General features: G+C 43.5%; 1 protein-coding gene across 1 annotated transcript; it reads right to left on the reverse strand.

Moving 5' to 3' along the window:
* Window positions 1-1,326: 1,326 nt before the first annotated feature.
* On the reverse strand, window positions 1,327-27,840 carry LOC135372613 (BPTI/Kunitz domain-containing protein-like). Its single transcript, XM_064606131.1, has 7 exons — window positions 27,818-27,840; window positions 15,855-15,908; window positions 15,706-15,786; window positions 13,924-14,097; window positions 8,479-8,655; window positions 6,917-7,090; window positions 1,327-1,331 (listed from the first exon to the last, which is right to left on the reverse strand). The coding sequence occupies exons 2-7, from the start codon at window positions 15,886-15,888 to the stop codon at window positions 1,327-1,329; spliced, it is 645 nt and encodes a 214-aa protein (XP_064462201.1). The 5' UTR covers window positions 15,889-15,908; window positions 27,818-27,840.

Below are 27,840 nucleotides of genomic sequence, written 5' to 3' on the forward strand. Positions count from 1 at the left end.
AGACGCTGTACGCTCCAATGCGTATATCCAGTCCATTGACCCGGCAATGCAATTCGCCCCATACCAGCAGCTCGTCCGCGCAGAAGAAGCGCTGCTGCATCGGCTCCAACTCAACGTCGCATATACAACGCAATACTTGTGCAGGGTCGGAAAGCGTCGCTCAGCTAGCTGCGCTACCTGTGGCGCAGTAGCAGACGTCGAGCACCTCCTACTAACCTGCTCGGAGTACTCTGCAGCCCGCGCTGTCCTCGCCAATCGCCTCCAACGCCTGGGATACGGCTCACTCTCACTGGCCGTGCTTCTCGGCCCCGTCGCACGCCAACAGCAGGGAGCCGTTACAAGGGCTCTCCTGCAATACTTACAGGACACCCAGCTGAGTGTTACGCTGTAAACTGAGAACCGCGGCCCTGAGCACTCGCCCCCACTGCGAAGGAGCCGTTTTTTTTTTTGCTCCACCAGGGCGTAGCAAGCCGACATAGGTCTGGCTGACCTCTCTTTGCGTGGACGCCACCTCCTGTTTATTAAACTTATATATACCCCCCACCCCCCGCAGATCCGGAATCGTGGAGGCCGATCACGCTCCTCAACAATGACTACAAGCTCGTCACAGCAGCAATAGCATTCCAAGTCAGTCAAGTGCTCCCGCTGCTCCTTCACGCGGGCCAATCATGCGAGGTGCCAGGCCGTAGCATGTGCGACAAACTGAGTGGGATCAGCGACCTCTTGCTCTACACACGGCGACGGGCATCGTCCGGCGGTCTCCTTTCCTTGGACCAGGCCAAAGCATTTGACAGAGTGTTACAGGCATACCTCTTTTCGCTGCTGAGCGCTTATGGCTTCCCATAGATTTTTGTGTCCGGCATACGCTTGCTGTACGCGAACCACCGCAGCCAGATGTGTGTAGCAAGATTGCAGTCCTCTTGCTTCCCTGTCCAGCGAGGTGTCCGCCAAGGCTGCCCATTATCTCCCGCCCTTTACGTCCTGGCTTTGGACCCTTTTTTACAATGCGTAGAAGCGTCCCGTGCAGTCAATGGACTCCCCCTTCCTGGAGCGGGATGTGGGAAGATCAACGCCGGTCGCACTGGTACGACCAGCGGTTCCATGACGCTCGATATGTGGAACAGAGCATGCGTCCACATAGAAAGTACCTTACGTTGTGTACTGGCACCACAATAGCCACAGTATGTTACTAAGTTTCGGAATTAGAAACACTGTTAGTAGTAATCTAATCTCGTGTTGCGTGCTCCCATGACGTGGTGCGCGTGAAGAGAAGGAAAAAAAAAAGTCATTTCGACCTTTATTACAAGAGCTTTTTCTTTGGCCTCGTCAGCCTGCAAGAAAAAGAATAAAGTATTTAGCTTGCTGAGACCTAAAAAACAGCTCTTTCTACTTCATATTTTTTCACACTGCAATAAAAAACTACACAATTTGCGCTCTCATAATACCGCTGTCGATAACATGGTTTGCTGACCATTTCAAATGTGTACTCGAAGCTGTTAAAATGGACGATTAGAATATCAATTTGAAGGGACGTGAAGGTGATGTCCATCATGGCGGGAAACTGTAAAGCAGTATATGAAAAAAAATTCCAGAGAATATTTCTGCCCAAAGTCATTTTAAGTACTAGTGGTTGAAAAAAAATCGTCTGCTAGTCTAAAAAACAGCATGGCGAGCTGTTCTTTGTTGACTGCTATTCATTGTAAAACAAATTAATGAGAAAATAGCATAGAATGAAAACAGAATGAATAAATGAAATAGAATGAAAAATGAGATTGGCACCACCTATTTACGGCAGGGGGACCGTCCTGAAACGCCCGGTATATTTCTTCATGAACCTCAGCTCACCTCAGCTATCCGGCTGCCAATTCAGTTTTCATCCGCCTGGTTCGCACCCGGGATTGACGGAAGATAAGGAGCAGCCGCAAGGGACGCTTCGCACAAATGCGCACTAATAATAACGCATCTTTGACTTATATATCAGTAACATGTTTTTGTTAGATATGAAGTGTAGGTTGCACGTCGTATGTGCAATGTGCACGGGCGAGAAGAAGTTGTCTGAGCCCTTCTTCCCAAGCAGCACAATGTACTGAAAGTCGAGTGCAATAGGGGTGGACGGTATGTGTCTTATCAATGTTCTTTAGCTTCACGATTGCGTTCAAGGCCTTCCACCTACCCGACCACCCCTATTGCACTCGACTTTCAGTACATTGTGCTGCCTGGGTTGCTTTGAAAATGCCTGTCTCGAAAGGACTGACTTTACCTTGATACGGAGAAAGATCTGATTACGCCTACTTCGCAAAAGCAACTCATTTTACCCTAATCTTCGGGAAACTTTACTTTCCCAAGTAAAATGCTGTGTGGGGTCTTGACCAATATACCGTGAGGGAACGCATTCTCACCGAGACAACAGGTCAAAAGATATAAGGCGCCTCGTTTTTTTTTCTTGTATAAGTTCTGAGACAGTGACATTTTTTAGCCTAATGAATGGTTATCATGACTAGGAGTTGCGGTATACCTCAAATAGAGAGATCTCGCATGCCTTGAACAATCGCCTGTAAGGATGCGCTCGTACTTCCCTTGATGATGTGATGATTTTAGATAACAAATGTGTTTCTATAGCATGAATATAACGTAGTACGCATGCAAAAATAATTATGCGAGTGACGCCCTCTTTGACATAAAATCGTCCGAAATATTCTAAATCTTTGACTTTCTTAATAAACCACGGGAACACGCATGCTGCTGCGTGCAGCGGAGTGCACGGCAGATACGGCTGGAGTACATTGTAATGCACTTTGTTAGTTATTTTTCGCCGTGAAAACAACGCACAGTTCTGTTATTGGACGGACTCATGATGATTAGTCATGCACATGGCGTACCCACGAGCTCCTCCCTGGCCCTTACAGACGTCATCAAATCTTCGTTCTCTACCAAATCAATCTACGACGTCGACAGCTTCATTGTTCATGACCACGTGTCATCTTGCCTCGGTACATAGTCAAAAAGTGCATTTCTTCACGGTTTCACACTGTGTTTCAGTTTTCAGGGATTTTTTTTTACCCATTACAGATTTTTTTATAAAAAGGTTATGAGAGCAGATTAGATGTCGTTTTTGCCGTTTAGTTCTTCGGCCACGCGCACATATTCTCGAAAAACAAGTGTACATCTACACGATGACTAGTTAACTTGAATTCATTAACAAATTTTTTAATTAGTGGTTTCCTGCAAAAGCGATATAGCAGATTGAAAGATTATCCTAGTTGCGAGCCATTTCCCGTTTAAGAACTTCTGAAATCCTCGCGTTAAAATATCCATACCCGAATTTTGATATGCAAATAACTCAGCTGATTTCCTTTCACAATGATATAGCCTTGGCATGGGATGAGGGTATCCAAACTGATTGTGTTTTTCTTGATTTTCGGAAGGCGTTTGGTTCCGTTCCCCATACTTTGCTATGTTACAAGCTGCAAATGCTCAGATCAGATCCAATTGTCTTCTGGTGGTTATCAGATTACATGACGAATAGGACACATCGTGTTGCCGTTAATTGTGCTAATTCTTGTCCATCCTTCGTGGCCTCGGGTGTTCCTCAAGGTTCCGTTTTAGGGCCCTTGCTCTTTTTAATATACGTTAACGACATTACAACGAATATTCAGTCGAACATCCGATTATTCGCAGATGACTGCGTTGTGTATCGTAAGGTGTCAGGACCGAACGATGTTCTCATACTTCAGAGGGACCCTGACGCTATTGCTGCCTGGTGTGCTACATGGGGCATGACCCTAAATACTAGTATATGTAAAGTTCTCTATTTTAACCGCACTAGTCGCATAAGAACACATCCTTATGTAATAGGATCTGTTCGTCTCGCGCTAACAGATGAATACAAATACTTGGGTGTTTTATTCCAGTCTAACTTGCACTGGGAGGGTCACATTAATCAGGTTGTGTCCAGGGCAAGTCGTACTTTGTTTTTCCTTAGACGCAACTTTAAGCGAGCGCCGCGTAATTTAAAGGAAACTGTTTTCAAATCATACGTTCTCCCGATATTGGAATATGCTTCGGTGGTGTGGGATTCCCAGCAGGAATATTTACAGAAAAGGATTCAGGGAGTGCAGAATATGGCAGCGAGGTTCGTGTCGGGTAATTATTCTTTTCTTATCCGCTCTCATGAACTTATTGCTGACTTAGGGTGGGTCAACTTAAAAAATAGAAGGCGATATAATCGGTTGAAATTGCTGTACGATATTCATAGCGGAGACACTGGTCTAAATAAGGATGGATTCCTTCTGCCACCTGTGTATGCATCGTCCAGGATGTATCTGTTGGACTCGTTTTTGAACTAGTGTTTTAAGGCAATCCTTCTTTTGTTCTAGCATCCCAGAGTGGAATTCTCTGCCCCAAGAAGCTGTCAATACTGTAAATAAATCATTATTTATGGTTAAGATTAGGTCTCTTATTCACTGATTCTTAGTGTTAATTTTTTTGTTATTCCTTTTTGTTTCTTTTTGTTTTGTTTTTGTAATATTGTGTGTTCGACCTGCTGAGGATGATGCAAGTAGCATCACTAGTATTGTACTACCTCACTCCTCTGCTGTAATGCCTCACGGCGCTGCAGCGCTCTCTGAATGAATAAAATGAGCCGAAAGCGAAACCGCAGCGACCGGGAACGCGTTGAGTACATCTTTCATTTCACGTCAGAGGGCCACGTGATTGAGCGATGGAGATGATTGGAGTAGGTGCCGCTTAGCTGACGATATAAACTGCTTTCAGACCCAGATGAGTATCCGCTTTTCGGTTTCGGTTCATTGCCGTGCCCAAATTGACCTTTTTCACATACGCGTCGTATTCTAGCGGCTCTCCAATGAACCGCGCTCGGCGCGAGTCAAAAGAAATCCACGTGGATAGCACAAAGGACCAAAACCGGTCCGGAGTGGGGCCGACAAGGTCGCGCCATTCGTGCGGTCTCCCCACTGGTCCCGACTTGTGTCTTCCCCGTAGTGCGCCATCTAGTGAAGACGGAGATAATCCTCTCCGGCGCCTCAAGGTCATGGGATGCGCATAGGCCATGCTGAAAAAAGGTCCATCCAGTGACGGATATTTCAGAGTTGGCCCTCTTTTCTGGATTTTTAAAAGACGCAGTGGATTTCAACGAGTATGGTCTCCCGTTTCGTAATCGCACTTTTGCCCGATATTCGCTACCTAAAGAGTTAATTAATCAATTTCAGGTAATTAGTGAACTTGTAGTTACCTGCTCTCTTTCAGGGGATGTACGCCTCATATACGGTTCACATAGGTGCAAAGAACTATATTGACGTTTATCTCTGATAACCTGGGATGACCTGTCACAACTCCTTTAACGATGACTTTGGGGGAAGGGGTTGCATTAGCGTTTGGTAGCACTGTATGCGCCAGCATTTGTTAACACTGCCTTTGGGGGAGGGGGGTTCGTGATCCAGAGGTCGACTGGGCCTAGTGTGTCCGTTTACTGATCAACAATGTTGCGTGTTCGAACAGAGCAACTTCCGTTGATGAGACACCCTTTGTGAAGAAAGTTAAACACTGTGACGTATGCTGAGATTTCTGCATACGTCAAAAAATTGGCAGACTGTCGCGACATCCATAATCGCAGTTGTGTAGCGAGGCGGTAGAAAAAAAAGCAAATACAGAGTAAGATTTCAAGTCCAGATGCATAGAAGTTGGGAACTGTTACCAGACATTGACTGCCAGTCTTTCCGTCATGTATGATAACTACAAAACAGAACAATGTTGGGGGCGCTTCGGATATGGTAGGACCCAAAAGGACGATTTTAACATACTAGGCAGCACTGACGTCACATAAGACTAACGTCATTCATGAATCAACCTGCGAGGAGCTACCATTCGAGGAATCTTCGACATACGCTGAGTAGTTTTATGTGTCAGCACTTGTTATGCCTACAAGCACGTTATTAGGACCAGGTACAAAGTAGCTGCCATGTAGTGCATCTGAACGTAATAAGACGTGGGTATAAATTTGTTTTACATCGGAAACATCCTCGTGTGGTTCACTTATTATTTCTTTTTTTCGTTTTGCATAACATTGCGAGGTTGCATCGTCTGCGACTGTGGAAGTGCGGGGCGCTCTCATACATATGGAGATGAAGACTGGCCTTTCTACCAGGTGTTTACATATTACAAATCGCAAGAACAGCACAGAAAATGATGACTGTGGGACCACCGCATCTGCATCTGAATCTGTCATACGTGCGAGCCCATTCCTGGGTTCTTCACTTTTGGGCGATTGTGTGGTTCTTATTACTGCCTCCTTCACTGTACCAGCTATGAACCTTTACTGAAAAGCAATTATGAGCCATCATCATGCTTTCTTCCAGGACTAACACTGTGGTCGGAGTTTAGGCGGGTGACTAGGTGGGATAGCAACGCGAGGTCGTAGTATGTTGGAACGGCGCAGAGTCTCATGCTGTACAGATATACCTGCATAAATTAATGTCATTGATATCGACAGACAGAAATTCAAACTAGATAAGTAAGATAAGCAAGTTGCTTCACGACTGCCGATCACGTGTGGGGACAAAATACAGCATTGTTGCCCATCGACTGTACTGTAAAATCAGCAGGTTGATATGTCTCAGTAAGACGCAGCATAGAACAAAGGCCATAGAGAGGGCATTGTCTGAAACACGTTTAAATGTGGTATGTTTATGGACCCATCACTGAGGATCAATTTCTCTGACGTGGTCATTGTCACGTGCCCTCACAACGTTACGTACGGATATGGAGAGTTGTTGGTAATATAAGCTATCACTCAAAGCACGGACCGGAAAAGCGAACAAATCTCATTCTATAAAAGGGGAAATGAGATCATGGAGTGAAACGATGACGTACTTGTGTAGGAGACAAATCTTTTACTCACCACTGCAAGTAACGTTGCACTGCTCAATCGTCTTAAAATTGTTGCTGTTTCCTTCACAACCTTGATAGATAAATTCCTTGCAGATACCTTCGACGGAGTCATAGTAGTACCTCACAAAGTAGGCTAAGCAGGGTCCTGGCTGCTTTGGTTGACGACAGATATATGGTATCTCTTCTGCAAAAGCATCACAATATGTGTGCAATACAGTTATCTGTTTACGATCTATCCACATTCAGCATGTCACAGAATGTTCATAACACATCAGGAGAGCGTGCAATGCCATTTTGAATGCAAGGTGAGCTATCAGCTTCTTATGTCCTTATGCAGCAGTAGTGCTTAGCCAGGTGGTGGCGCTTCGCGGATGTGCGGCGAAGCGAAACGAATTTGAACTGCGCGCGGTCTATTCTGACCCACGCGACACCTAATATGGCGCTCATTTGCAAACACCGAAAGGTGGCGGAATCTTCTCGGCAGACGTGCTTGGCGTGAGCTGTTACGTCACCGATGTGACCTGCCGGAGAGCGAGCGCAAGGACGAGCGGAACTGTGATTCAAGTTTAGGACGATTGGAAGCGAAGACAGCAGTGCGGATTCATGTACCACGAGTTTACGAGGATGTCGCACTTCCCTGACGGTTTTGCTAGATCACCCTGCATACAAAGTTGTTGCATTGCAATTGAATCAGAGAGGGCGCGTTGGTCACAGTTTCATAGCTTTGCAAGTTCGCTTTTGCTCTGACTTGGCCGGCACAGAGTGGGGATCGTTAAATTCTCAGGGGCGTTCATGCAGCCACGTCGCAGATTCGCAAATGTACGTTGACTTCCCTAACCTGAAGCAGCCAGGCGAGTCACGTATTTCGCTTCGCGAAGCGAGCACTAAAGAGCGGTTCCCTGCCAGCCCCTCCACTTATGATCGTTGCCGTTGGGAGAGAAGGCTGAACGACGAAAATGAGTTGCGTGCACTGCGCTCGCGTTGGAAATACATCTTGTTGTCCTAAGGAAGGCATCGCTGATGCAAAAATATACCGCAATCACGGGATTTTGACTACCGGGATACCGTAGCTACCATGTGAGAAAGAGGTACGAAAAATGCATGGTGACAAAAACATTTTCAGTTAATTGTATTAGATTTCTCTATTCTGTATTAATATTAAACCAGTACACAACCAGGCCATGTATCGTGACATATCCTGACAAGTTGTCTCAACTTCAACATCAGTCTGAACCTGGATTTATTTCTACCATGCACTATTTTCGCGAAGCTTTAGAGATCGCGAATAAGAGACAATGTAGTACAGATTGCTTCATTCTCTTCACGCTCTCTTGCGGCTCAGAGGCTGGCGACGGCACGCTCTATCGTGTAACTCGACGATTCTTTGCGATTGCGGGAATTGAGCCACTAGAAATGAGCGATCTTTGCTTTCGTTTTACTTGCACCATGGGCATTGGACGACTCTGGCGCATAGTGCTGAGGAGCAAACGCCAGCTTGCGAAGCTAAGATGTGGCGACGAAGGCGCCCCAAGATATGTACACGCATGTGCACACACCACCACAGTCACTTACTCGCGCATGCCTTCATGCAGCCATCCTGCGTATCGAAGTTGTTCCCGTTTCCATGGCAACCACCGTAGATGAATCTCTTGCAGCTTTTCGTTTCGGGATCGTAGTAAGACCTCGGGACGTATCCTTTGCATGGTCCTTTATCCGGCTTTAGGTAACAAACGGCAATGTCGCCTTGTCCTGTGTGCACACCCTCATCATAACGATGCATATTGGCATACAGGGTGTCCCAGAAAACGTGTCATTGAATTATAATAAAAAAACTACGCCACCTAGAATCATGCAGTCAACAGCACTTGTTCTTATTAGGTTTTTGCCACCTCCTCATGTGAATGTCATGTACTCCAAGTTTAATTATGTAAATATTTGCGAACTTAACTCGGAAATTTGCCAAGTAAAGGCCACTTTTTTACCCCACCAAAATGAAGAGCGTGCCGAATTCACTCAAATTCACGATAATTCACAGTGATACTCACGAGCTATCCCATCGGAAAAAATAGCCGAATATCATGCTTTTCGGAGCACCGGACCATAGCACGCGATCACTTTTTGAGCGCAATCGCTTTCAGTGCGACGAAAGGAGGTTCCGAAGCCAGCCCACAGAGTGATAGTAGAAAAAGTAACAGTTCCTAAAATTGGGAGAGGGAAAGCATTATCCCAGCGAAAGACGAACGTGATAAGCCGTGCCTGTTTTATCTCTTTCTGCGATGTCGGGGAGGGCTGGGTTTCCAACCTCCTTTCGTCGGACTGACAAAGATTGCGCTGAAAAATTCATCGTGCGCTATTCTGTGCGACCTCCGTAGAGCATGATGTTCGGCTATTTTTTCCGATGGGATAGCTCGTGAGTATCACTGTCAACTATCATTAATTTAACTAAATTAGACACGCTCTTCACATTGGTGGGGTAAAAACGTGACCTTTACTCGGCAAATTTCCGACTTAAGCTCGCAAAAACTCACATAATTAAACTTACGTTACACGACATTCACATGAGGAGGTGGCAAAAACCCAGTAAGAACAAATGCCATTGACCGCATGACTCTAGGTGGTGTAGTTTTTTTTATTATAATTCAATGACACGTTTCCTGGGACACCCTGTATATATTCACAATACAATTGACAACACAACTTCATACATATTCAGCAATGATAGATAATTGCTAGTGGTACACATTTCAAAATTATGAACACAGTTTACTGCTGTTTATTCCTCTTTAGGTTCTTATCTTTCGAACCTCTGATTTACGTAATAATCTACTATGTGCTTCTACTGTTTTATGCGCCGACGGTTCCTGGTCACTTAGTACGTGCAATGGATTCCCAGAGCTAACAGCACAGGTGTTTCGTGAGAGAAAAATAGGGCCCAAGTGTATTATGTCTACGTAGTGTGATCGCTACTCTGCTACGTTGCTTACTTTCTGGAGGGGCGATCATACGAGGTGGGCTCCGATCGTCTACAGGCACGAGCTTTCTGGAGCTTACTTCATATAGGTTATGGTTCACATCAATATCGGGTGAGGCGGAGGTACCAGTCAATTCAAGAACGTAAACAAATACAAAAAGATGCAAGACCAACGTGCACACAGCATCCACTCACAATTAGTAGCTCCAGAAGATAAGAAAGATTGCCCCAGAATCCGGCTCGAGACACGGTCTAACCGCCCTGCGTCCCACTCTATTGCTACTCCCTTCTCTGCTTCCGTCCACATCTGTAGTGCTCATAACACCAGCTGCTTCGCGGTCTTTACAAGGGACTTAAAAGATACTAAACTCTATCTGCATACGAAAGCTTAGCGCGGTGTTTCGTCTTTCATTTTCTTTTGGCTCTTCAGGTACACATAAGAGTGTCATTGAAGGATAATGTTCGAAGTACTCGCTCACTCTGTGAAATAATATTGTTATGATCTCTAAAAGTATAGAATACAGAGACTCTGAGAGGTAGGTGGAAGCAAATGTCTCAGGACGAAAGTCGCCGATATTTGAAACGAACACTCTTATTCTGTAGAACACAAAATATGGGCCCGTGTAACATTTGGCATAATGATTTCTCGTTCGCTTTCATCGTCGATTGAACATTCGCTTTGTTGATATCCAACGTTTTTTTTTTCTTTTTTTGTGCGTCGAATTTGCAATAGTGTGTTGACCGGGAACGTTCTTCGTTCTGTGTTCAGAAGCCTAACCGCGTTTCATTCGGTAAAACGACTTCGATGAGACGATTTGATGTCTTGTTTGCGCCATTGACATCATGCCGTTGGTATGCCTGCTTTAAAAGGGATTAGGCTAACCTGAGCCTGATAACAGAATACAGAATGAATAACGTAGTGCGCAGGCTCTGACACTCTGCGTAAGAACACAACAGGGTGGTGGTGAAAGACGCACAACGTGGCCTCACAGATGTGGACAACGTCACGACTGAGGACCTGGGGGAATGTGCCTCCTGGGCCGACTTCTAAGGAAACTGTGTCTCGACATATGTCTGAAAGTGAGGAAAAGGACAGCCGGCAGCGGGATTTGAGACCCCAGTCTCGACGTGACACGGCCAGCACGCTAACCACTGAGCCACGCGAGCTAGTAGGAACACAACACGGGGCAAGTGATCATGCTACAAGTAACGTCTCCGCTACATTTAAGGTACTTAGAAAACACCATAGAGGATGGCACCCAAGTGAAATTTAATAGCACCTGTATTATTTCAGATGTCACATGGATTAAATAAGATGACGCGCGAATTAATTTGAAAGACATTTGGATTAAACTGGGTGGGAAAACCTGAAGATGACAGTAGGAAATACAAAAATTGACGAAAAAGCCAGATACCACAATTGTCCCGAATGTATCAGCTGACTACGGGCAGATTTCAAGCGGTAGCGTTGCTCCAAACGGCGACGCTGGCGATGGTCAAAACTTCATGCAAACTACTTGATCATTTGACTATTTGACAGAGAAAGGTCGCTTGGTCCCTATTGTCACTCCTCAGGTACGTGAGCATCGAAAGAAGTGACAGGGCGCTGACAAGCTTTCGAGAATTCTTGTTGTGTCGTCCCTCTCTCTCCCCGTCTCGGGTACCGCCTCTCTCCTCATACGTGAGCATAGACGGCTGATGGTTCAGTCAGTCGACTCGAAAGGCAGATTTCCTGTGGCTTCCATTGCTGCTGCCGCCCAAATCACGTCGAAATCGGCGGACTCTTAACGATTATGTCACATCTTTAAGTCATCATGCTTCCTTTATCTAAATGTTGTTCCGCCACCAGTTGTGTGACGTCAAATGCCTTACAAATGAATCATCTTTCCGAAATCATCTTCATCTTTGTGAAGCTTCTAAGTACACTCGAGTTGGGTCTCTTATCACAAACGTTCTTTATCGTACTCTATCGCTGCTTCTGATTCGTGCCTCAGATTCGGTAATTGTTACCGTGTATTTACACGAGTCACTTTTCTGACGCTCAGGGAACGCTCCCTGGTGCCACGTGACTGGCGCTTTTCGTCTCGTCTCTACTTTCTGGTCTCTGGAGCGGAGGCATCCTGTTCTCTTGGCGCCATAAAAATCTTCAGGAGTACGCTAGAAGGACAGCTCGGAAACAGGGACGTACGGGCGAGCATATTGAATGTGACAGCGTTGGGCGGCGGCGCTCTGCTCCGCCGCTAAGCTTAATGGATAGAAGAACAAGGCCCGAGCTGAAACATGACACATAAATGGTACACACACCAAACGGCCATGTACTTTACGTATAACAGTTGAATGGGGAGTGGAGAAGGTATACGTACCGCATGAAAAAAAAAACAAAAAAAAACTCAGACACAAACGAGATGCAAGCCCAAAAACAGAAACAGCACAATAAATCACGGGCGTCGGTAAACCGACTCATGTCAGTAGGCAGTTTAAGGAGACGTAGAATTTTGACGGCGACGTTTCCGAAAAGATAAGCCAATCGCCTGATTCCTTTGGTGTAGCTGACACCAAGTGCCTGATATCTGATTGATATCTGCATGACTGACAGGCGATAATGAGCTGTGGGTGCGGACAATTCTCTGGCTCCCTAATACTCAGACACCGTAGTGATCATGTTAATCTGAGATAACCTTCTGACTTGCTGCCGGCAGGAAACTGTCTCGCGTGAATCCACGGTTTGAGCAGGCACAGAATGCACAGTGCTGTCTGGGTGAAGGCTCCAGTAGCCTTGACGACAGCCAGAACGAGCCAGAGCTTGTGAACTCTCGAGAACAGCAAGTTGGACTAGTTCGTACGTACTAAGCAACATGGTAGCACCACAAACAGTACACATGGGACAAGAACGACGAGAAGAGGACAAGCGAAGGCCGAAGATAAGACGTGTATCAGTCAAGCGTCTATCGCTCTATCAGAAGAAGAGCTTGCATTCCTTAAGGGTGTCGTAGGTGGCACGGTTGTTCTTTTCTTTTGCGTTTTTTTTTGTGTGTTAGCCTTAGGAGTGTCCAAATGGAAAAAGCTTCACGTATGTGTCTATGTCTCCGTGTGTGAGATGGTTAAGCCTCACCGAGACAGCGGAAATTGAAGTAGTCGAATGTAATTAAGAGTAAGAGGCATGAGTAATTGACGGTAGTTAGAGATATGTGTATAGGTATATAGTTGTGAAAGTGCGCTTGTCCCCTTCTCGTCGTTCTTGTTCCACGTGTACTGTTTGGCGCACCACCGTGTTGTTCAGAGCTTGCGCTTATTTATTCAACTCGCTCTACCTGGGAGCCGGAGTCGTGGCGTGTGAGAGTCATCGACACCTGCGACCCACATCGAAAAGGTCTAGTGTTGAATCCGCGAATTTCAGAAGCGGAGTCATTACCACGGGGATGACGTCACGATCCCCTTCTCGTGGACGGGGATGACGTCCACGACGGGGTATTTGCGACCACCAGGATTCGACTCTCTCGACACCCGAGTCCCCCGAGTCGAATAAACGAACCCAACCAGACTGAGTTGCCGTGCGGTGGCTTATCTTAGTGGCGATAGCAATGGGTTGTGCTATTTTTCGCAGCGTCTGTTCCCGTTACGTTTTACTTTTTGTGATGCAGATGTGACCAGAAATTTGCAGACCCGACCAGTAATTTGCGAAAATATACGCCAGCTACTCTATGGCTTACTGTTTTTGGAAGGTATTATGCCTAAAAATCGATGTAGCAGTTAATGAGATGACGGTGCCCCTGTGAGTTTTTTGGAACTACTAATTTCTTGCCAAAAACGACGCATTTGTGTCGAGTTTGTGGCAGGAAAATATATCAACATCACAGCGAACGCACAAATCACAGTAAACTACTCTTTGAACACCGTGTATTGCAAATGTCACGTTTTTATGCCATGTGTTCGCGAGTTCACGAAACCAGGACAAGAGCCACTCGTATAACATTGGGACGAAATGTATAACAGTAACTAAGCCTACGAGCTACGCATGAAGTGCTCATAATGACTGAATAACTCACCTGCGCAAGTCTTCCTACATTCGTAGTACGTGTCGAAGTTATTGAGGTTTCCATAGCAACCGCCGTAGATGAACTCAATGCATTGACCTTGATGCGCGTCAAAGTAATACACTGGGAAGTGTCCGTTACAGGGTCCTTCAGCCTTGGGAAGATGACAGATTTCTGTCGCGTTACCTGCGCACAAATACGTACTATGGTTGGAATTTATCTTTTTGTTATACATTAGTAACGGGATCTGAGACACTTGGTCCCAAGTTATGCGTGATAGATGGAAACATGACATCCGTGTGAACCCACAATTCAATAAGTTTTAGAGCAGAGGGAGTAGGTGAGGCCCTCGCTCATCTGACGCTCAAAGTGCATGAACACGCAAGCTATGACATGTTGAAAAATAATTCACGTTTACTCAAAACACTCACATGCAAAAGCACCATGTAATAAGCGTGATGTAACGAACCACGCTTATGAATGTCTAACAGCGCCATTCACAACGCCATTAAGGAAAAATGAAACATGTTTTCATAATCCTACCGAATTCGAGTAATCGCATTGTATTCTCCCCAACTACTCCATGTGACGACAAGTATCACAAAATAATTCAGATTTTGGGAACTGTGACGTCATAATTCGTTGCCTTACGTCCCGAGACAACTACATGATGATGAGCCTTTATACTGAGGTCGGTCCGTGGATTAATTTTTCCCAACTGAGGGTTCTTCAACGTGCTCCGAAAGTTCAGCAGACGGCACACCGTATTTAAAGTCCCTCGCGGAACACGACGTGTTAAAAGAACTTGTACCCTGTCACCAATTTGCTGACGTTCTCCTCTTTGATACAACCCGCGACCCCGAGATGAGTAGGCGGACGCGTTACCAACTGATCCTCGAGGCAGGTACAGCTTGGGACAAAAGTTTACGGAACACTGGGGTGTCGCTTTTTTCCCTTGGAGTAATACCCTATCAGCAACCAAGAGTGGACACACATACTGAGAGATTGATAGCACAGCCGGTCATCCGTTTCTTATTCGACCTCTTCCCGATATCTAGCACGGGAGTTCTCCGATGAAGAAATACGCATGTACCGTGTTCCGTAAACTTTTGTCCCAAGCCGTACGACACAATGCCTCCAATATGCCACCCGTCCGGGTAATTTGTTCCGCAAGGGTTACTTTGCGTCATCTTACTAGTGTTGTCACGTCACTGGCTGCTGGAAGGGTTTCAACGTAGGGCGCTGAACGCGGACTGATAAAGTGCTTGTTCCGTTGCTGGGAGAGAAACTCCAGAGTTCACGGTGACGTCACCTGATCTTCGAGAGTTCGAAACTATCAACATTTATTAGTTCTTTCGAAAATTCGTAAAGGCGCGTAGTGCACTATTGACATTGAAATCTTCAGTGCTTAATCATCCAGCGGGGTTCATAAATGATATATTATGAAAGGGAAGAAGTCGTGTATTTAAGACGGGAACTTTAAATCCCCCCCCCCCCAATTCGCAGAAGTGATGCTGATGGGAGTTGTGGGCCTGTATGCGATTTTTGTACAATATAAAGAGCTAAAGAGCTAAGTTACAGGTTCATACGCAACCAAAGGGCTAAGACCTATTTCCATTCTGAAAACGCTATAGGAAAAATGTAGTTGGATGATTTTTTTCCCTTTCTTTTTTGTCTGAGCGACACATTGCGTGTTCATGAGAGTCTATAGCTAGAATGCTGACAAATACAAGCGAAAATCTAATTGTGTGGATTTGGCAGGCACTGTTGTTCTTTAGTTGAAGTTCATCTCACCTCCGTCTGCCTGCGTGCGTGCCATACGCAACTGGTCAATGTAGCTGTATTCATATGCTACGGAAGTCTGTATCGCAACGCCTGTAGAAACAAAATGTCATCATCCTCAGGATACTTTATTAATTCCAGCGTTGAAAGCAACAACTCACATATTCCGACCAGGAACGACTGCACACTCGTCATCCTTCCTCTCTTGTGTTTCTCTGGGGTCATAAAGAGATTAAAAAGTTATTTTGTAGTAAGCGCAGTACACATTTGATTCTGTCTCGTTATATGCCAAAAAAAAAATCGTAAAATGTGAAACACATGTGCGTAATGTAACTATTGACTGTTGCGGCAGCCCATTTCGGCCTTGCATTAAAATACTTCACCTAATCTTGGAGCTCCGCACAACTGAAAATGCACTGCGTAGGTGATTGGTGGCTTTGTGTCCGGATTGTGTGCATGAGAACACACGAATACATATGCAGCACAGTTCATTGACTGTGTATTCAGATGTGTCAAAGCTCAATGTGTATTAGGGTATCATCAAGCGAACTGTCAGTTTGCGTACATAACGAAATGTAACGAAATGTTTTCTTTGCGCTGCCATATGTGCTCCACAATACAAATGCGGCTATCAGCTCTATAAAGAGGTGGGCAGGTGGAGAGAAGACACAAGAAACAAGTCAGACACGCCGGGAATTGGTTAATAAATTCGGAATCTTTGTGCTCAACAGAGTGTACGAGTTGAATACCATGTAAGTTTGCCATGTAAGCCGTTTAAGTTTGCCATTTGAATGCCATGTGTAATGTTTCGTTCGTAATGTTTGTTCGCGGGTTCTAATAAAACTCCAGTACATAACGTATACTGGTGAATGTCCAGGTGAGAAAAGAAGAAAAAAAAATCAAACGCTCATCCGACATATTTTTTAATGGAAGCTCTTTTTACGACTGTCATTGGTTACCGGAAAAGCTTGCATTGAGTGCTTCACATAACCGGAGAGCTGTGTACGATGTTTAATTTTCGTACCAAGGACTAAAGAGATACGTCGATTGCCCATACCTGCTTTCGTATGTACATTTTTTGTGCCGCAATGACGGATGCTTATCGGCACAAAACCAGCCAAGGGCATACCTCTGTGGCGTACCCAGAGGGGGGGGTTAGGGAGTTAGGGTTAAGAAGCCTTCGCCCGAAATATTACTTTTGGTAGTGCATTTCGGAGAGAGAAATGAAGGTGAGATCCTCCTCCCCCATGTAAGATCCCCATAGGTCCCCTCCCGAAATATTCTTCATGCTACGTCCACTACGTCCACATAGTACACCGTGAGAGGAATATGAATAAACAAGTACTGTACTTGGACCACCAGAGAGTGACAGACGCATGCCAGCTGGTGGACGTGAACTATGCACTACACAGCCTGAGCTAACTCAGAGCAGCAAACAAACAAATCTGTGTCGACCTCGCTTGTTTGCTGCCACCCCCTCCGCCAACTACGCTCTAAGAGAAAAAAAAAGAGAGTATTTTACTTCTCTTGGGGAGTAAATGCAATGCCCCCCAAAATGAGTCCCTTTCGGGAGTACATGCACGGGAGTAAATGAGAGTCACCGAGTGGCATTTCACGCTCTGTTCTAACAGTACCAGCTACATAATTCGTGTGCATGAATGAAAATATTGCTATTAGCGCAAAAGAAATAGGATAGATTGGTCATGTTCTGCACACCTCATGCAATGGTCGAACGCGCGTGACGAACGCTATGGGCCAATGGGAGTCTAGTGCCTCCATGATATTGGAAGCATAGAAATCACGAGAAATGAAATATCTGGTCCCTAGTGAATTGTTCTTTTAGGTGGTTGCTCATTTAGCGGTGCAACAGTTCCAGTGTAGCAAAAAAGGACGCTCTCACTTGACACGTAAACAGAAACGGCTGCCCGACGGCTGTCACGCACGGTACGTTCTCCGGAGGCCGCATCGCGGCGCTACCAGTTTGCCGAACAGTCCCTATAGCGTTCACCAGTGGGATAATGCGGGGAAGAACAGGACCAATCTATCAGTGCTCCGTTCTTGGGAACAAGAGAAAAGAGTATCTGAGTCATGGCTGCTAACAACAATATGGTATTTTCAATAACTCAATACACCTGAGTTAGTATACGACTTGTGTTGAACAAGCCGGGTGCGAAACTACGACCCCCCTGCCCTGAGCCCTGCGCGTATTTTTCCCTGCGCGGCGCGTGTGGCGAGGGTTGTCCGCGCGCTTATTGGCGGGGAGGGCTGCGCGTGCGCTCACCGTAGCGTATTTTTCAGCCTGGGCAGACTTCTTTGGCCGACTTCACATATTTTTCCGATACAACAGGTGAGCGGTTTACATGCAGAGACATGCAAAGAAGGGTCATACACAAAAAGTACAAGTGAAAATATATTTATTAATGCCATTCAAGTTGAGATATATTTATTAAAGCCAATAGTGCTGGGAATTGTGATGCCAATCAGGTGAAGGAGAAAAACCCAGCCGAAAAAACCTTCACCACCTGTAACAGGGCGGTGCTCGGGTGGAGGGTTGCTGTGGTGGGCGGAGCGTGACCGGAGGGCTGCGTGCGCGCTTACCATTCATCCTGGGCTGACTTCTTTCATGATTTTCCTACTTGGGCCGACATCCTTCCCGCGACAGGTGGGCGGTGCTCGGGTGGAGGGCTGCGTGCGTGCTTACCCTTCACCCTGGGCTGACTTCTTTCACAATTTTCCTACTTGGGCGTCGCGTGGCCGGAGGGCTGCGTGTGCGTTTGCCATTCAGCCTGGGCCGCCGACGTTCGTCATTTTTCAGCCTGGGCCGCCGACTTTCATCATTTTTCAGCCTGAGTCGACTTGAACCATATTTTTTCCAGCTACAACAGGTGTGCAGTCTACATGCAAAGGATAGCCATACACAAAAGTACAAGTGAAAATATATTTATTAAAGTCATTAGGAATTATGTTATGACTCTGCGTGAATGGGAAAAACTTAGCCAAAAAATCTGAAATAGAAGGAACACAATACAAGTGCTATTATAAAAAGTCTGAGATGTGAGAATCTGATAGGTGTAAGTAATTTCGAGCACAATAGCTAAGTTTAATATTCCTTTGTGACACAAATTGAATTTCTATTGAAGTGAATAGCACAGACATAAGGCAATAATTCGAATCAACACATAGCATTAATATAGAACCTAACCGACATCTAGGGACACAATAGCTACAACATATCAAAACGATCAACACATTTAATCAAAGAAGATATTCTTAATCAATATGATTATAAACAAAATTATAACTTGTATTATAAAAAGTCTAATATTCCTATACGTGAGAACCATCTTTGCAATAGCGGCAAGTTCTGATAGTTGTATGTAATTAACTGTGAACAGCAGAGACACTGGAAGACTATGGGACACGAAAACAAGACGAAATAAAATCTATACCACGACACAGAAGACATTCCACTTCAACACATAGCACGCTCCTAGCCAGCAAACAGAACAAAGAACGACACGAACACAAGAAGAAATAAAATCTATACCACTGCATTGTCAAACTCATCAGAAAATAGACATGTTAAAAATGAACTTCACCACATAGCACGCTCCTAGCCAACAAACAGAATACGAACGACACGAACACAAGAACAAATAAAATATATACCACTACGAAGAAGATATTCCTAATCAAAACAACAGGGTAATCTATCATTCAGAAAATCAGATGAAAAAATCAAACTCATCAGAATATAGACATGTTAAAAATGAACTTCACCACATAGCACGCTTCTAGCCAACAACCAGATCTAATGATATCTACCCTGATTTCTTGAAGACGGGTGCCGATAGATGTATGGAGGACCACGGAACACGAACGACACGAACACAAGAAGAAATAAAATATATACCACTACAAAGAAGTTATTCTTAATCAAAACAACATACTAATCTATCATTCAGAAAATCAGAAGAAAAAATCAAACTCATCAGAAAATAGATATGTTAAAAACGAACTTCACCACATAGCACGCTCCTAGCCAACAAACAGAACAAAGAACGACACCGAACACAAGAGGAAATAAAATCTATACCACTACGAGAAGATATTCCTAATCAAAACAACACAGTAATCTATCATTCAGAAAATCAAACCCATCAGAAAATTAATATTCCTATACGTGAGAACCGTCAATGCAATAGTGGGAATATCTGGCATATCATTTCGAGCACAATAGAGAATCTCAATTTCATATTCCAACATTACTCAACTTTTAATTTCTTATTAAGTGAACAGCATAGACGTAAGGAAAAACGAGAAACAACACAATCAACAGCTACAATTAATAGAGAGCCAAACCTGCGCACCATCCAACACATAGATAAATAATAGCTAATCAATCTATCAAAGGCGAAATAGCACAGAGTTAACGCTGAAGAACAGAGGAACACGCGGCGACACGTAAACAACAACAGAGGAAAATAATCTATCATTGAACCATCATAAAATCGAACAATATACAATTTTCATTCTAACAAACACTACGAACCTTAATGGAGGTATCCAAGACGTAGGAAATATGCACTGTTTTCACTCTTTTCCTCAAAGCCAGGAGACTGTATGTCTCTATCTATATGTCCAAAGCACTGCGCATGCTTTATCACTCAAAGGGTTGGGGGCTATATTCCTTCATCCAGCAAACGGGACGCTCTAGAGGTCAGATAAGAGAGTTCAAAGGCGCTATATTTTATTGTGCAGCGCAAACAGATGTCGGTATCACTCCCTGGGGTCACTATCTTTTCGCATCCTTTACCTGAAATGGAAATCTTTCGTCAAAGTGGTTGACAAGTCGGCTAAGTTTGTAGAGATGCGATATTGTTATTGAAGATGTAGAGAAAGTCCAAATTAATAATTGGTAGCAACGATACTCAATCAAAAAGAGAAACAAATTTAATTACATCAATTTTTGTAATATCTTGCAACAGAAATTTCTAATGAACCACACAGAAATATCAAACGTGAAATGCGACTCAGAGTTATGCGAGGCATTCCAATCTTAGAGATACTTACTTATGTCAATCGAGTGAACAATTGAAACCAATACAAGACAATAATTATTTCGAGCGGTTAGTTCACAACTCATAGAATATCAGTCGAATGAATACGACAGGTGGAGATTATAGCATTCTAAACCAGATAATAAAATTTTAATCAATAAAATAAACATAGATATGCTTTTAATTAAGTGTAGATGTGCACTTGAAAACAGAAGAGACAATTGCTCTACATTGAAAAGATGGACAGATTTTGTACTCGATACCATAAGTCATGGGAAGATGTGATAAAAAACTGCTTCGAAAAGGAGGAGCCGCGAAACGATTTCATTATCATATATATGATTTCATTATCTATATATTCATATTGAAAGGGTCACATGCGTCGACGAACCCGTTTCCGGAAAAAGCAACACGCTCGCGTGCGGTACCGCGTTAACGCGTCGGGCGCAGAATCGCGTTCGGTTTCGGGTACGGCATTGGGGAAACGCGGCCCGGCGTGTTGCCGAAACGTCTTCGAGGACGCGGGTGACCCTTTCTTCGAGTTTTAAGTAAATTTTCGTTCGAAAAATATTCGTAACTTTTAATATCCACGACATAAAGAATTCGCATTATGTTATAGTGTATACAGAAAATATCAATCCATTCGAATAACTTCTCTGACATTGTGAAAGAGTGCTCGTCAAAGTGAGCGACCTTAAGCTTGCGTATTGTGAAAGTACACATTCTACAACACTGATCATAAATCGCAATACCTGTTCAAATTGTAATTAAACTCTTACTGACGTGTGGTAGTCACCACTTCTCCTGAATGTGAATCGATAAATTTTAGCAATTAATCCACAATCAAATATATTGTATGGTATGTGTGAGTATATGCACAACTTTTTAATCTATATCTTTAGAAAAAGGCAAGAAATAGCGTGCAGTTTCGACATTGAAAATTTAAAGAAGAAAATGATCTTTTGTGTGGAATTTGCGTTTTACAATGTTATGAGCTAAAGACTTATAAAATTAAAGTATGGCCTTTCCATTTGTAGTTCCCGGATGCTATGACACTAAAATAATGTGATAGTTTTTTTGTATGGTTACGGGAAATCTCTAGTATATTTTGTGAATTGGATCTACGTTTATGTGTGACCTGCGCTGATCTGCTTATTATAATTAATATAACATATCTTCCATTGTGTTTATGCATAACGCTCATCTTCATTGTACATTGGTTAAGCACTTCTGATGGCTGTTGTGTGATCCGCTTCTCCCAAAATCTGATTGCCACTTGGAAATTATTTCATATACATTTGTGTGACGTGTGTTACGAAGACTACGTGATTAGAAACGTAGACTTGGCCTGTACGTCGTGCTCGTAAAACCTTTCGTTTGCATTGTGGCATCTGATAATAGATTCGCTTTTCGCGAAGGCTTCGTATTATCTCCCAGGCAGTGAACCCCAGTGGGATTGTAAAAGTTGTCGAGAACGACCCGCCGCAATCAGTTATCTTGCCTTATTTCCCGTTTTGTCATATCTTGGCCCCTTTGCAAGCCTTGCACGGCTCCTTATTCCTATTCAAACAATGGACAGCTGCATTGACGAAAATATTTATTTATTTGTTCCGCACTCCAATCGGGTTGCTTGTCAAAGAGGCCTTTTCTTCTTTTACTAAGTCTGGGATAGTGCAACTGATTGAGAAATATACATGCACTGTGGAATTTAATTCATGAAATATGATAAGTTTTCACATGAGATTAGTGATCCTTTTTGTAATCATAGATCGATGTATCATGTCTCTAAATTTCAATGACCGATCCTTCTCCGGCAATTCTATCCATCGGGTGTTGGATTTGCACAGAGTGTAGTCGAGTAAAACCTATTTGGTGGTCAGGTCTCATTCCATATGAGAATTCTTACACAAATTGTGGAATATTCGTTTCCTTAGCGATCATTGTTCTCAGTCTAGCCATGCTAAATGTAAAGTGTTTTTCATTGTGATGCGAAGAATTCATTATGATGACAAAGATTACAATTATTGATTCACTTATACACTTGTTTATTTCGATAAATTACAGTTCTATTTCAAACTCTGAAGTTTTCATTTGTTGTCTTCATTGATGAATTCCGAAGACATTAAATAGTTTATTCTGATTATTGGGCGCTTGAATCCAGCGTTGATTAACGCAGGCGCTATGTTGTCGCCGTGTTTGTATTACTTCAACAACTTGCACTTTGTCGCGATGAACTTGCACAGTCTCTTATTCATGCTTCCTTTCTTTGTATGAAGGTTCTTGAATGGCGTACAAGATAGTATTAGATGAAAATCGACCGGTGGTCCACCGCAACTGATATGTTTGTTGAGTTTCAACAGGTGATAATACATCAGACCTTGCACGACAATATTGAACTTCTGTTGATTCGACATCGTTGCAGAGACTGGTAGAAAATAATTGTGTTGCCGTGGTAGTGGAATATATCACGTGATAAGATTTTATGTACTTTCCATCTCAGATATGTGTAATTTCAACAAATCCGTAATGAATCGTGCGATATAGACCGCTTGTATATGATAATTTGATCCGACTGCTTTCTTGATGTATGCAATACCCATTGCAATGATTACAATTACATCTGGTCTAGTGTATTTCAATTCTTCGTTGGCAAACCTCAAAAACTCCGCCATCAATCCCAATGGCCCTTCCGACATTGATGTGCAGATATTTTTATAAGTATTGTAGATTCGGCATATAAATTCTTGCACCTTCAGTTCTGTAGTTTGTACCATATCTCCAAATACGACCATGTCTAGGAGGTATTGAAATGCAGCGATAATGAAATCGTTTCGCGGCTCCTCCTTTTCGAAGCAGTTTTTTATCACATCTTCCCATGACTTATGGTATCGAGTACAAAATCTGTCCATTTTTTCAATGTAGAGCAATTGTCTCTTCTGTTTTCAAGTGCACATCTACACTTAATTAAAAGCATATCTATGTTTATTTTATTGATTAAAATTTTATTATCTGGTTTAGAATGCTATAATCTCAACCTGTCGTGAGAATTATTGTTTTGATTTTTTTCAAGTATTCATTCGACTGATATTCTATGAGTTGTGAACTTACCGCTCGAAATAATTATTGTCTTGTATTGGTTTCAATTGTTCACTCGATTGACATAAGTAAAAGATTGGAAGATTGGAAAGCCTCGCATAACTCTGAGTCGCATTTCACATTTGATATTTCTGTGTGGTTCATTAGAAATTTCTGTTGCAAGATATTACAAAAAATGATGTAATTAAATTTGTTTCACTTTTTGATTGAGTATCGATCGTTGCTACCAATTATTAATTTGGACTTTCTCTACATCTTCAATAACAATATCGCATCTCTACAAACTTAGCCGACTTGTCAACCACTTTGACGAAAGATTTCCATTTCAGGGAAAGGATGCGAAAAGATAGTGACCCCAGCGAGTGATACCGACATCTGTTTGCGCTGCACAATAAAATATATCGCCTTTGAACTCTCTTATCTGACCTCTAGAGCGTCCCGTTTGCTGGATGAAGGAATATAGCCCCCAACCCTTTGAGTTATAAAGCATGCGCAGTGCTTTGGACATATAGATAGAGACATACAGTCTCCCGGCTTTGAGGAAAAGAGTGAAAATAGTGCATATTTCCTACGTCTTGGATACCTCCATTAAGGTTCGTAGTGTTTGTTAGAATGAAAATTGTATATTGGTCGATTTTATGATGGTTCAATGATAGATTATTTTCCTCTGTTGTTTACGTGTCGCCGCGTGTTCCTCTGTTCTTCAGCGTTAAGTCTGTGCTATTTCGCCTTTGATAGATTGATTAGCTATTATTTATCTATGTGTTGGATGGTGCGCAGGTTTGGCTCTCTGTTAATTGTAGCTGTTGATTGTGTTGTTTCTCGTTTTTCCTTACGTCTATGCTGTTCACTTAATAAGAAATTAAAAGTTGAGTAATGTTGGAATATGAAATTGAGATTCTCTATTGTGCTCGAAATGTTATGCCAGATATTCCCACTATTGCATTGATGGTTCTCACGTATAGGAATATTAATTTTCTGATGGGTTTGATTTTCTGAATGATAGATTACTGTGTTGTTTTGATTAGGAATATCTTCTTCGTAGTGGTATAGATTCTATTTCCTCTTGTGTTCGTGTCGTTCTTTGTTCTTTGTTGGCTAGGAGCGTGCTATGTGGTGAAGTTCGTTTTTAACATATCTATTTTCTGATGAGTTTGATTTTTTCTTCTGATTTTCTGAATGATAGATTAATATGTTGTTTTGATTAAGAATAACTTCTTTGTAGTGGTATATATTTTATTTCTTCTTGTGTTCGTGTCGTTCGTGTTCCGTGGTCCCCCATACATCTATCGGCACCCGTCTTCAAGAAATCAGGGTAGATATCATTAGATCTGGTTGTTGGCTAGAAGCGTGCTATGTGGTGAAGTTCATTTTTAACATGTCTATTTTCTGATGAGTTTGATTTTTTCATCTGATGTTCTGAATGATAGATTACTCTGTTGTTTTGATTAGGAATATCTTCTTCGTAGTGGTATATATTTTATTTCTTCTTGTGTTTGTGTCGTTCGTATTCTGTTTGTTGGCTAGGAGCGTGCTATGTGGTAAAGTTCATTTTTAACATGTCTATTTTCTGATGAGTTTGACAATGTAGTGGTATAGATTTTATTTCCTCTTGTGTTCGTGTCGTTCTTTGTTCTGTTTGCTGGCTAGGAGCATGCTATGTGGTGAAGTGGAATATCTTCTTTGTCGTGGTATAGATTTTATTTCGTCTTGTTTTCGTGTCCCATAGTCTTCCAGTGTCTCTGCTGTTCACAGTTAATTACATACAACTATCAGAACTTGCCGCTATTGCAAAGATGGTTCTCACGTATAGGAATATTAGACTTTTTATAATACAAGTTATAATTTTGTTTATAATCATATTGATTAAGAATATCTTCTTTGATTAAATGTGTTGATCGTTTTGATATGTTGTAGCTATTGTGTCCCTAGATGTCGGTTAGGTTCTATATTAATGCTATGTGTTGATTCGAATTATTGCCTTATGTCAGTGCTATTCACTTCAATAGAAATTCAATTTGTGTCACAAAGGAATATTAAACTTAGCTATTGTGCTCGAAATTACTTACACCTATCAGATTCTCACATCTCAGACTTTTTATAATAGCACTTGTATTGTGTTCCTTCTATTTCAGATTTTTTGGCTAAGTTTTTCCCATTCACGCAGAGTCATAACATAATTCCTAATGACTTTAATAAATATATTTTCACTTGTACTTTTGTGTATGGCTATCCTTTGCATGTAAACTGCACACCTGTTGTAGCTGGAAAAAATATGGTTCAAGTCGACTCAGGCTGAAAAATGATGAAAGTCGGCAGCCCAGGCTGAAAAATGACGAACGTCGGCGGCCCAGACTGAAAAATGATGAAAGTCGGCGGCCCAGGCTGAAAGGTAAACGCACACGCAGCCCTCTGGCCACGCGACGCCCAAGTAGGAAAATTGTGAAAGAAGTCAGCCCAGGGTGAAGGGTAAGCACGCACGCAGCCCTCCGGTCACGCTCCGCCCACCACAGCAACCCTCCACCCGAGCACCGCCCTGTTACAGGTGGTGAAGGTTTTTTCGCCTGGGTTTTTCTCCTTCACCTGATTGGCATCACAATTCCCAGCACTATTGGCTTTAATCAATATATCTCAACTTGAATGGCATTAATAAATATATTTTCACTTGTACTTTTTGTGTATGACCCTTCTTTGCATGTCTCTGCATGTAAACCGCTCACCTGTTGTATCGGAAAAATATGTGAAGTCGGCCAAAGAAGTCTGCCCAGGCTGAAAAATACGCTACGATGAGCGCACGTGCAGCCCTCCCCCGCCGATAAGCGCGCGGACAACCCTCCCCACACGCGCCGCGCAGGAAAAAATACGCGCAGGGCTCAGGGCAGGGGGGTCGTAGTTTCGCACCCAGCTTGTTTAACACAAGTCGTATACTACTCACCTGACAACCTGTTAGGGTTGAGTGTTTCCGGGGAATGATGTTTGTCATTACGGTATCTCCTGTGTGTATAGAAAAGGTTCCTGTCAATAAAAGTTCCTCTCGTTGAGAGTCTGCAGGTGCGTCTGTCCTATCCCCCCTAGTGCCCTCATCGTACTGCCGTTACGATATGATCTACATTACAGCCCTCCATGGGCCGAATTATCCAGGCGCGACCCGGCCCCTGCGCATCGAAAAATGGCCCGGCCCGACCTGCGCCCGGACCTATATATTATATATACATATTTTTATCCGGCCCAGTATTCCCGAGGCCGAGTAGATCCCGGCGTAGGATTTCAGGCCGCGGCGCACACGTTTCTGGCGCACATCAAACAAATTTATAAGTAAATTTATGAGAAGAGAGGACAAGGCCACAAGCATACAAGTTCTTGCGGCTTTAAGCCGCAACATCACGAGGCCAAATTAAATCCCAAACGCACGGGCATGGGCGTTATCGTTACACTGTCAAGTTTTTGCAGAGGTAGAGGATGCGGTCGACAAACGCCTTCTCCCGGTCCCTACCACTCTCACAAAGCTTTGCGAACGTGATTGTGAAATAAGTGAGTTGTGAGGAGCAATGTGAAGTGGCTTTGAGAATGTCTAGAGGGTCGAATCATCCGCATAATGCAGTGTCCTTTGTTTATCATTGCAAATGTATGCAGAGGAATGACGCAAGCGCGTGATGATATGAATCAATAGTCCTCCATTGGTGTGGAATTAGCTGCGTGACCCGGCCGAGTCTGACTCTCGAAAACATATGTGTCGACCCGGGCCCGGCCCGCGGTGGTGGCATATTTTGACGGCCGGAGCCCGACCCGGCCAGGAGCACACAGCCAATAATAAGCAGGGCCCAGCCCGCGGGCCGGCTCGGGGGCCCGGGCCCGTGCAGGGCTGTAATCTACATAGCGTACTTTTTGTGACATCTATATGGTGCGTTTTTCATCATTACTAAGTGTAGTGAGCAACGGCAATAATGATGTGAGTGCAAAACACTTACCTTTCCCGGACGACTGAAAGAGA

The sequence above is a fragment of the Ornithodoros turicata genome, unplaced genomic scaffold, assembly GCF_037126465.1.
Source record: "Ornithodoros turicata isolate Travis unplaced genomic scaffold, ASM3712646v1 Chromosome154, whole genome shotgun sequence".
Lineage (NCBI taxonomy): Eukaryota > Metazoa > Arthropoda > Arachnida > Ixodida > Argasidae > Ornithodoros > Ornithodoros turicata.